General features: G+C 39.3%; 1 protein-coding gene across 1 annotated transcript in view; it reads right to left on the bottom strand.

The window, feature by feature from the left end:
* Epha6 (EPH receptor A6) overlaps window positions 1-12,037 on the bottom strand; it is a 993,878-nt gene that overhangs the window by 188,732 nt on the left and 793,109 nt on the right. Inside the window, exon 12 of the mRNA XM_052158907.1 lies at window positions 1,632-1,757. Within this exon, the coding sequence (XP_052014867.1) occupies window positions 1,632-1,757 (126 nt within the window). The remainder of the gene's footprint in view (window positions 1-1,631; window positions 1,758-12,037) is intronic.

The following is a 12,037-nucleotide window of genomic DNA, read 5'->3' as shown; positions in this document are numbered from 1 at the left end:
TGTTTTCATATTAAACTACTTATCTTTGAGGTGAGGACTGTGATATGTCAATATCACCAGTAATTAGTTCTGAGTGCTTAGTTGATGTAGATTTTCCCCTTCTCTTTGGCAACAACAGTAAAAGTTCTCCACACCATTCTCACTGATCTGTTTCTCAGGAGATAAATGGGGCAGAATGTCATCAGAACTAAAGTTCCTAATCTTAATTTATATCATTTTGGTTTCTACTTTTATCAAAAGTACTGTCAGCCATAAGTTCTCCAGCCACAGCTTTAAAGGACAATGTTAAAGTAAAGGATAGGAAAGCATATTTACTGTTAGTTGATTTTTATATATTAAGGCTAACTAAAAGGCAACAGGGAAATATCAGAATAATTGCAAGAGTAGTTGGCATGATGTTAAGAAAAAGCAAACAAATGCACATCTTGGGACTTTTGAAAAATTAGAATTCCCAGTTCTGCCAAGTATTCCATTACCCTGTTAAGTGGGCCAGCTCTCTTGGATATCTTACTGCATTAGCATAATTTATACCATACTATTACTTATGATAAATACACAATAATTTTGATTAAAGGCATCAGTAGTCAGCATTCACATAAGTGCAAAGTAGGTCTGCATCATTTGGGTAAATTGCAGGAGAGCAGCTCCAGACTGAATGACAGGGGGTAAGGATTTGTGACAAATAGTGCCATGAATAACCCACAAAAAAGTTCACTAAATTCTGAGATTTCAGTTCAAATGCTAGATACGTTTTTCTTATTTCATAATTTTGGTCAGATTACTATTTAAAGAGAGGACTGAATATTAATTTTCTATATTAAAATTTTCTTCCATTTTTTTGTTTGCTGGTTTTTCTTCAAATCATTTTCCTTTAGTGAAATGAAACTTTAGTTAAATCTCTATAAACTTGCCTAATTATACTATCTGTCAACATACTTGATTTTCTTTTTTTTAAAAATTTTTTTTATTTGATATATTCTTTATTTACATTTCAAGTGATTTCCCCTTTCCTGCTTCCCCCACCCCAGAGAAAATCCCATAAGCCCTCTCCCCTCCCCCTGTTCCCCAATCAACCCCCTCCTGCTTCCCTGTCCTGGTATTCCCCTATACTGTTATATAAATTCTTTCCAGTACCAGGGTCCTCTCCTTCCTTTGATATCCACTAAGGCCATAATCTGCTGTCTATGTGTCTGTAGCCATGGGTAAGACCAGGTGTACTATCTGGTTGATGTTTTTTGTCCCTGGGAGCTCTGGGAGTACTGGGTGGCTCATATTGTTGTCCCTCCTATGAGGCTGCAAATCCCTATAGCTCCTTGAGTCCTTTCTCTAACTCCCCCATTGGGTTCAATTCTCTTTTGTGGTTTGTTCCAAGTGGCTAGGTTGCTCTGGTGATTGCATATGTATACCCTATGCTGAGGGGGCACTTGGTGTACCAATCCCTTTCTTCCCCTCTTCCCCAGCTTTGATGCTATTTCCATAGCATTGGATGTTACATTTGCATTGCAAAGAGTCATATACATTTCTTCTCAACATCTTTTAGAAGTATTCATTTCTGTACTGTTTTTCCATCAACTGTGAGAAGAGTTCTATTGGTTCCTGCAGTGGTAGAGATATGCACTTGAGGCACCTACCTGCAGGAATCCTGGGGGGCAGAGAGCCTCCTGCAGTCACTGGATGTGGTGCGTGGATACCATTTAAAAACCCAGCCCTTAGGAAGCTGGGGCAGAAGGCTTCCACCCCAATTGCCGGGAAGGATCCTTGGGAAAGATAAAAACTGACGTCAATCAAAGTCTTATTCATAGAAAAGTTAAACATTCAATTAAACTTCAAATCAATAATGACAACAAACATCACAAGAGAGTAATGAAATTAAAAGATGGGGGCTGTAGGTTTTTTTCTCTCATAGATTTGTAAGATCATTCTATTAATCTTGAGAAGATCTTGCTAGTTATATCATCCTGTTGAGTTCTATAATAAAATCTCTCTCTCTGTCTCTCTGTCTCTCTTCCCATCTCCCTCTCTCCCTATTTGTCTCTCTCTTCCCCTCTCTTCTTCCTCTTCTCCCTCTTTCCCTCCCTCTCTCTTTTCTCCATCTCCTTCTTTCTCCCTCCTCTTCTCCCTGTCCCTCTCCCTCTCTCCATCCCTCTCTTTCTCTCTTTCTTCCCCTCCTTTCTCCCTCTTCTCCTCTTCTCCCCTCCCTCCATCCCTCTCCTCCCACTCCACTCTCTCCCTCCCTCTTTCTCTCCTCTCTTTTGAGACAGGGTCTTGCTACACAATTTTGGCTGGTCTGGAACTCTCTATGATCATCAGGCTGGACTCAAACTCATACATACTCATCTTCCTCTGTCTCTCCAGTACTGGCATTAAAGTTATGCAGCACTACAGTTAGCTCAAGGTTTCTAAATCTATATTTAGTTCCAAAAGTCAGGCTATGAAATGATGAGACAGACAGGAATGTCAATCACTGATATCAACTGCATTATCTACAACCACATGAATGATAAATACACAGAAAATTGTCCCAGTAACATCTGAAAGCTATGTTGTGCCAAAATAGAACAGTGCTTTGCTCTGGAAGCATCAATACCAATGGCTAAAATGAGCATAGAATTTTATATTTATGCATATTTAAAAATATCTATAAAACAGTCAATGCACACCACTGTTCTTAATTCTTCACACATTTCTGTCAAGGACATCATCAGAGTTTGCAAAGGTAGAACCATTTTCCTTTATCTTTTAATGAAGTAAACCAATAGTAAAGTGTTGAAAAGTTATTGATCAAATTACATAATGAGTCTTTGAGCAAAAGGATATTAGTGTAGAAAAGCACTTTTGTCAAGGACAAGTATTCCTCAAACTACCAAACTGAGGTCTAGACATGAGAAGTGATATCACAGAGTTGACTAAGGACAAACTTCACTGTGGAGAGAAAATAATCAATGAAAAAACAATCTTTTCTTGAAATATTGCTATCCTTTGTATATTAGTTGGAAAATTAAATTCTAAAAAAAAAACAAACCAAAAAACAAAAAACCATTAAAACTGGTAACTCAATGACTTGAAGATAATATAATCACTCTGAAGAGAATTTATTGCTCACCAAATATTTTTGAGTGGACAACTCTGGTAATCCATATAGGCAGTCTAAAGTGAAATTCTAGTTGATCACAGGAGGCACAATTCACTGAGGGCATCTATCTCATTTAAGCCTCTACAAAGCCTACTAGAGTAAGAAATTGTACATGTTGTATCTGAGAGGGGGATTCTTCCCATGCTCTGGTTTAGCAAGACCCATATTTGTGAAGAGACTTGATTCTGTCTTTTGGTTTGAGTATAAAATATATTTTACAGGCTTGTATCCTTGAATGCTACTAGGTCACCAGCTAGTTAGTGGTATTTTAGAAGATTGTGGAACACTTTAAAGGTGGAGTATTGCTTGAAAAAGTGGATCACAGTGGGAGAGCCCCAAGACTCTGACATTTGGCCTCACAGTGGGAGAGCCACAAGACTCTGACATTTGGCCTCACAGTGGGAGAGCCCCAAGACTCTGACTTTTGGCCTCAGTTCCTATCTACCCTACAGAAGTACTTATACCATTATAGTTACACCCCTTCTTCAACCAGGAGGGACTGTATCTCCTCAAACAGTTCGCCAAAATCAACTTTTTCTTTCTTTTCTCTTATTTGGCATTTGGTTACATCAGTAAGACAAATAGTCACTTATATACTGTTTTTAAAAATCTATACCAAAAATAGGCTAAAGTTAGAAGCATCTCTGAACTTTGGTCTGAACTAATAGCAGAGCTGAAATACGTTCAACATTAAGAAAGACATGTGTCCAGGAGGAGACCGGAGAGTGTTCAGTCAAAACATCAAGGCAGTGAAAGACATTCATTTCTTCTTGTGACTGCCTAGAGCATTCATCAGTGATCACAAATAGTTCCTATATGTAACTTCTGTCATATAGCATTTTATATATTGCAGTGTTTTCTGCATAGTGTTTCCTGGAAAACACTCGTCACTAATGGTGCCATTTCACTGAATACCAGGGGGATTTAATCTTATGTGTGCATAGCATTCTTATTTAAAGTCACAAAAGAAGTGATATTGCTATAATGGAAAAATAATGGCAAGAAATACAGATTCTATTATATACTATGATAACTAAAGTGACAGGTTTTATGCATATATTAAAAAGTAAAAGTTTAGCTGACATTGATTTATTAAAACCAAGTAATAGAAATATTGGTTCAAGTATTTTAGATATTAGGGAAAAGAATAACATAGTCACACAGAGCAATGAATAAAAGAATATAAATGAAATGACCATAAAAGCAACTTAAAATGAAGCTATTCAGAGCAGTAACTTAAATAATTTAAATATGGTATACATTTTGAGATATCGACTTCTATTTACTATTTTTTTATTTGATATATTTTTTATTTACATTTCAAATAATTTCCCTTTTTCTAGACTCCCACTCCCGGAAAGTCCCATCAGCCCCCTTTCCTCCCCCTGTTTTCCCACCCAACCCTTCCCACTTCCCTATTCTGGTTTTGCCCTATACTGATTCACTGAGTCTTTCCAGAACAAGGGGCCACTCCTCCGTTCTTCTTGTACCTCATTTGATGTGTGGATTATGTTTTGGGAATTCCAGTTTTCTAGGTTAATATCCACTTATTAGTGAGTGCATACCATGATTCACCTTTTGAGTCTGGGTTACCTCACTTAGTATGATGTTCTCTAGCTCCATCCATTTGCCTAAGAATTTCATGAATTCGTTGTTTCTAATGACTGAATAGTACTCCATTGTGTAGATATACCACATTTTTTGCATTCACTCTTCTGTTGAGGGATACCTGGGTTCTTTCCAGCATCTGGCAATTATAAATAGGGCTGCTATGAACATAGTAGAACATGTATCCTTATTACATGGTGGGGAGTCTTCTGGGTATATGCCCAGGAGTGGTATAGCAGGATCTTCTGGGAGTGAGGTGCCCAGTTTTCGGAGGAACCGCCAGACTGCTTTCCAGAGTGGTTGTACCAATTTGCAACCCCACCAGCAGTGGAGGAGTGTTCCTCTTTCCCCACACCCTCTCCAACACCTGCTGTCTCCTGAATTTTTAATCTTAGCCATTCTGACTGGTGTAAGATGAAATCTTAGGGTTGTTTTGATTTGCATTTCCCTAATGACTAATGAAGTTGAGCATTTTTTAAGATGCTTCTCCGCCCTCCGAAGTTCTTCAGGTGAGAATTCTTTGTTTAACTCTGTACCCCATTTTTAAATAGGGTTGTTTGGTTTTCTGGAGTCTAACTTCTTGAGTTCTTTATATATATTGGATATTAGCCCTCTATCTGATGTAGGATTGGTGAAGATCTTTTCCCAATTTGTTGGTTGCCGATTTGTCCTCTTGATGGTGTCCTTTGCCTTACAGAAACTTTGTAATTTTATGAGGTCCCATTTGTCAATTCTTGCTCTTAGAGCATACGCTATTGGTGTTCTGTTCAGATTCCCCCAGATTTTCTTTTGTTGCTGAGAATAGTTTTAGCTATCCTGGGTTTTTTGTTGTTCCAGATGAATTTGATAATTGCTCTTTCTAACTCTGTGAAGAATTGGGTTGGGATTTTGATGGGTATTGCATTGAATCTGTATAGTGCTTTAGGCAAAATGGCCATTTTAACTATATTGATTCTACCGATCCATGAGCATGGGAGGTTTTCCCATTTTTTGAGGTCTTCTCCCATTTCCTTCTTCAGAGTCTTGAAGTTCTTGTCATACAGATCTTTCACATGTTTGGTAAGAGTCACCCCAAGATACTTTATACTGTTTGTGGCTATTGTGAAGGGGGTCATTTCCCTAATTTCTTTCTCAGCCTGCTTATCCTTTGAGTATAGGAAGGCCACTGATTTGCTTGAGTTGATTTTATAACCTGCCACTTTGCTGAAGTTGTTTATCAGTTGTAGGAGCTCTCTAGTGGAGTTCTTTGGGTCACTTAGGTAGACTATCATGTCGTCTGCAAATAATGATAGTTTGACTTCTTCCTTTCCAATTTGTATCCCCTTGACCTCCTTATGTTGTCGAATTGCCCGAGCTAGTACCTCAAGTACAATATTGAAAAGATAAGGAGAAAGGGTGCAACCTTGTCTGGTCCCTGATTTCAGTGGGATTGCTTCAAGTTTCTCTCCATTTAGTTTGATGCTGGCTACCGGTTTGCTGTATATTGCTTTTACTATGTTTAGGTATGGGCGTTGAATTCCTGTTCTCTCCAAGACTTTAAGCATGAAGGGATGCTGAATTTTGTCAAATGCTTTTTCAGCATCCAATGAAATGACCATGTGGTTTTGTTCTTTGAGTTTGTTTATGTAGTGGATTGTATTGATGGATTTCCGTATATTGAACCAACCCTGCATTCCCGGGATAAAGCCTACTTGATCATGGTGGATGATCGTTTTGATGTGTTCTTGGATTCGGTTGGCAAGAATTTTATTGAGTATTTTTGCATCGATGTTCATAAGGGAAATTGGTCTGAAGTTCTCTTTCTTTGTTGGATCTTTTTGTGGCTTTGGTATCAGCGTAATTGTGGCTTCATAGAAGGAATTGGGTAGTGTTCCTTCTGTTTCTATTTTGTGGAATAGTTTGAAGAGTATTGGTGTTAACTCTTCTTTGAAGGTCTGGTAGAATTCTGCACTGAAGCCATCTGGTCCTGTGCTTTTTTTTGGTTGGAAGACTTTCTATGACTCCTTCTATTTCTTTAGGCATTATGGGACTGTTTAGATGGTCTAGTTGGTCCTGATTTAATTTTGGTATTTGGTATCTGTCAAGGAAATTGTCCATTTCCTCCAGATTCAAGTTTCTCTCCATTTAGTTTGATGCTGGATACCGGTTTGCTGTATATTGCTTTTACTATGTTTAGGTATGGGCCTTGAATTCCTGCTCTTTCCAAGACTCTAAGTATGAAAGGATGCTGAATTTTGTCAAATGCTTTTTGGCCTGTGCTTACTTTGGTTAGAAAACTTTCTATGACCCCTTCTATTTCTATAGGGGTTATGGGACTGTTTAGATGATCTAGTTGGTCCTGATTTAATTTTGGTATTTGGTATCTGTCAAGGAAATTGTCCATTTCCTCCAGATTCTCCAGTTGTGTTGAGTATAGGCTTTTGTAGTAGGATCTGATGATTTTTTGGATTTCCTCAGTTTCTGTTTTTATATCTCCCTTTTCATTTCTAATTTTGTTAATTTGGATACTGTCTCTGTGCCCTTTGGTCAGTCTGGCTAAGGGTTTATCTATCTTGTTGATTTTCTCAAAGAACAAACTCCTGGATTCGTTGATTCTTTGTATGGTTCTTTTTGTTTCCACTTGATTGATTTCAGCCCTGAGTTTGATGATTTCCTGTCTTCTAATCCTCCTGGGGGAATTGGCTTCTTTTTGTTCCAGGGCTTTCAGGTGTGTTGTTAAGCTGCTAGTGTATGCTCTCTCCATTTTCTTTTTGGAGGCACTCAGGGCTATGAGTTTTCCTCTTAGCATTGCTTTCATTGTGTCCCAAAGATTTGGGTATGTTGTGCCTTCATTTTCATTAAATTCTAAAAAGTCTCTGATTTCTTTCTTTATTTCTTCTTTGGCCAAGGTGTCATTGAGTAGAGTATTGTTCAGCCTCCATACGTATGTGGGCTTTCTGTTGTTTTTGTTGCTATTGAAAACCACGCTTACACCATAGTGATCTGATAGGAGGCATGGGATTAGTTCAATCTTCTTGTATTTGTTGAGGTCTGTCTTGTGACCAATTCTATGGTCGATTTTGGAGAAGGTACCATGAGGTGCTGAGAAAAAGGTATATTCTTTGGCTTTAGGGTGAAATGTTCTATAAATATCAGTCAAATCCATTTGGTCCAAAGCTTCAATTAGTTTTACTGTGTCCCTGTTTAGTTTCTGTTTTCCTGATCGGTCCATTGAGGAGAGTGGAGTGTTGAAGTCCCCCACAATTATTGTGTTAGGTGAAATGTGTGCTTTGAGCTTTAGTAAAGTTTCTTTTACGAATGAGGGTGCCCTTGCATTTGGCGCATAGATGTTCAGAATTGAAAGTTCTTCTTGGTGGATTTTTCCTTTGACCAGCAATAAGTGTCCTTCTGTGTCTCTTTTGATGACTTTAGGTTGAAAGTCAATTTTATCTGATATTAGAATGGCTACTCCGGCTCGTTTCCTGAGACCATTGGCTTGTAAAATTGTCTTCCAGCCTTTTACTCTAAGGTAGTTTTTGTCTTTGACATTTAGGTTTGTTTACTGTATGCAGCAAAATGTAGGGTCCTGTTTCCTTATCCAGTCTGTTAGTCTATGTCTTTTTATTGGGGAATTGAGTCCATTGATATTAAGAGATATTAAGGAATAGTGATTATTACTTCCTGTCATTTTTGATGTTATTTTTATATTTGAGTGGTTATCTTCTTTTGGGTTTGATGAAGGAAGGTTACTGTCTTGCTTTTTCTAGGGTGTAGTTTCCCTCCTTGTATTGGAGTTTTCCTCCTATTATTCTTTGCAGAGCTGGGTTTGTGGAAAGATATTGTGTAAATTTGGTTTTGTCATGGAATGTTTTGATTTCTCCATCTATTGTGATTGAGAGTTTTGCTGGGTATAGTAGTCTTGGCTGATATTTGTGTTCTCTTAAAGTCTGCATGAGATCTGCCCAGGATCTTCTAGCTTTCATGGTCTCTGGTGAGAAGTCTGGTGTGATTCTGATAGGTCTTCCTTTATATGTTACTTGGCCTTTTTCTCTTACTGCCTTTAATATTCTTCCTTTGTTTAGTGCATTTGGGGTTTTAATTATTATGTGGCAAGAGGTATTTCTGCTCAGGTCCAGTCTGTTTGGAGTTCTGTGGGCTTCTTGTATATTCATAGGCATCTCACTCTTTAAGTTGGGAAAGTTTTCTTCCATAATCTTGTTGAAGACATTTGGTGGCCCTTTCAGTTGTAAATCTTCACTCTCATCTATACCTATAATCCTTAGGTTTGGTCTTCTCATTTTATCCTGGATTTCCTGGATGTTCTGGGATATAAGCTTTTTGTATTTTGCATTTTCATTGACTGTTGAGTCAATGGTTTCTATGGTATCTTCGGCATCTGAGATTCTTTCTTCCATCTCTTGTATTCTGTTGTTTATATTTGCATCTATGGCCCCTGATTTCTTCTCAAGGTTTTCTATCTCCAAAGTTGTCTCCCTTTGTGATTTCTTAGTTGTTTCTACTTTTGTCTTTAGATCCAGAATGGTTTTGCTCAGTTCCATCATTTGTTTGTTTATGTTTTCCTCTAATTCTTTAAGAGATTTTTGTGTTTCCTCTTTCATGACTTCTGCCTGTTGACTCGCGTTCTCCTGCATTTCTTTAAGTTTTTTTTTTGCGTTTCTTCTTTATTGGCCTCTGTCTCTTGAGCCTTATTCTCCTGCATTTCTTTCAGTGATTTTTGTGTTTCCATTATATGGGTTTCTAGCTTATTCATGTTCCCCTGTATTTCTTTAAGAGATTCATTTGTGTTCTTTTTGTGTTCTTCTAGCAGCATCATGACCAGTGATTTTAAATCCAAATCTTGTTTCTCTGGTGTGTTGGCATAACCAGGACTTGCTGATATTGGAGAATTTGGTTCAGACGTTTCCATATTGCCTAGATTTCTGTTAGTAGCATTCCTGCATTTGCCCTTTGCCATCTTGTTCTCTGGAGTTAGTTGGTCTTGTCTCTGGCTGGTGTTTGAGCCTCCTGAGGGCCTCTGGGGCTATTTCTGAAACACTGGATGGCTGGGTTTCCCCTGTAGCAGATTGCTGATGTGCTGTCCTCCTCTTGGGTGCCCTTGCAGCCCTAGTGTGCTTTGCCCCAGATTGTGTCTGTGAACCAGATGGTGCCCGTTTGCGCCTTCAGGGAGTGCTGAAGGGTGTATGCTGCGGGGACCTTTTCTGGATGGTGATCACTCTGCTGGGCAGCCGATCTCCCAACCGGGTTGGTGCACACAAGGCTAGCCTAGCTGCTCAGGCCCTGAGTCTATGCAAAAGCCTGGGAGGCCAAGGTCCGAGCAAAGTTCCCCTCGGGCTATGACTGTTAATTGGGTCTGTCAGGTGGCCAGGATGGCATCCTGGCTGGTTGACACACAGATGGCCCACCGAGCAGCCCAGTTCTTGGGGTCAGTCCAGGGCCTGTCGGGGCCTAGACCCCCCACTATGTTAGCCTCGGGCTATGCCTGTTTGCCGGCTTTGCCTGCTAGAACTCTCTGGCATCCTGTAGGCAAAATGGCCGCGTGTGTGCGCCGGCCCGGGAAAAAACCTCCTGGCTGGGTTGGCACCCTGATGCCCCCCCCCCCCCCCCCCCCCGAACAGCCCAGGGCCTGGGTGCAGGCCAACGCCTGTTGGTCTCAGACCCCCGCGATGTTTGCCTTGGGTTATATTTGCATAACTCAGTCTGTCTGATCTCTCTGGAGTCTAAGAACCAAGATGGAGGTGAGTCTCTTGTAACTGACTGGCGGGAGGCAGAGTTCTGAAGTGGTTTCTGTGCGGTGAAAGGCACCGTAAATCCACCGCTGCTTGTAGCCAGGCCAGTGATGGCCAGTGGTCATGGGTGCAGGGCTTGCCTGGACCCTGTCACCTTGGTTCCACTGCTGATGGCCCTTCAGTTGGACCAGCCACTGCTGCTGCCGCTGCCGCTGCCACTGCTGTATTTACTATTTTTGAGAACACTATAAAAACTACCAATTTTGAAAAGAAACTCATTATTTTAACTCCTTGCAAAGATCTAAATACAAATACTACTTTATTGCTCTGATTACCTTGATTACTGTGAGCTGTTGTGACAGCTGTCATACCTAATAGCAGCTTTCCTTCCCCTAAACTTACTGCACCTTGCACGATGGCTTTGTTATGTTTCTTTACCATGGTTAAAAAGTCTTTCATTCATTGTACTGTCTGTTTCTTAAAGAAATGTCACTTTTAAAAAGGCTAATAGAACCCCATAAAAGTCCTGTCCACGGATACACATTCAGCTGAGATCAGACATTATGTGATAACTGTGTTTTATCATTTTTCTTTATTCATAGGGAATAAAATTTTCAGACTTGTTATGGGATGAATATGAAATGTCCCTCACTGGTATTTGTTTCCACTAGTTTGTTCCCTAGTAGGTGGGGGTTATTAGGGAACTTTCTAGAAACTTTGTCAGGTGGCACTTAGCTGGAAGGATTAAATCACTTGGAATAGGTCTTTGGCAATATCTTACCCTTAGACCTGTGTTGCCTTTCTCTTTCTGTTCCCTACACACTAAGAGATAAAGAATCAATAGCTTCTACCACATGCCCCAGTAACATGACATTCTGTCTGAGCACATGGAGCCAGAATGAAATTTTTGAGCACAAATAAATTATTCCTGTCTTCAAGTTATTTTCCTTGAGTATTTCACAGCCACAATAGAACTAACTCAGGTGAGCCGATATAAAATGATTTTCGCAGGTTCAGTCAATTGATCCAGTTGTTCCTATTTGACTTTTATTTTTTAATTGTGAAACATAATGATAATTTATTCTGTACTGGAAGTCACAATGTCTATATCTATAGAGTGAATATTGTCAATTTCTTTAAATTTCACTTTTTAGTTACAGTAGAAGAATAAATATTAAATATTTATAGCATGAATACTTGCATTTCTGGCTTGTTAGTTTCTTGAGTCTTTTATTAGAACAGTGGCTCTCAGGTTTAGTGGTTCCAGTATACTTAGAACATCATAAATTAGGATGGGGGAAGTCATTATAGGCACTGAATAGACAGAGGGCTGGGGACCCTTGCACACTCTCATCAATGGAAAGATCAGGAAAACAGAAACTAAACAGGGAGACAGTGAAACTAATTGAAATTTTGGACCAATTGGATTTAACAGATATATATAGAATTTTTCATCCCAAAGTAAAAGAATATACCTTTTTCTCAGCACCTCACGGTACCTTCTCCAAAATCGATTATATAGTTGGTCACAAGATAGACTTCAACAAATATAAGAACATTGAAATAATCC

This window comes from Apodemus sylvaticus, chromosome 15 (assembly GCF_947179515.1).
Source record: "Apodemus sylvaticus chromosome 15, mApoSyl1.1, whole genome shotgun sequence".
Lineage (NCBI taxonomy): Eukaryota > Metazoa > Chordata > Mammalia > Rodentia > Muridae > Apodemus > Apodemus sylvaticus.
The sequence above is the reverse complement of the archived record's forward strand: the minus strand, read 5'-3'. Positions and strand labels throughout refer to the sequence as shown.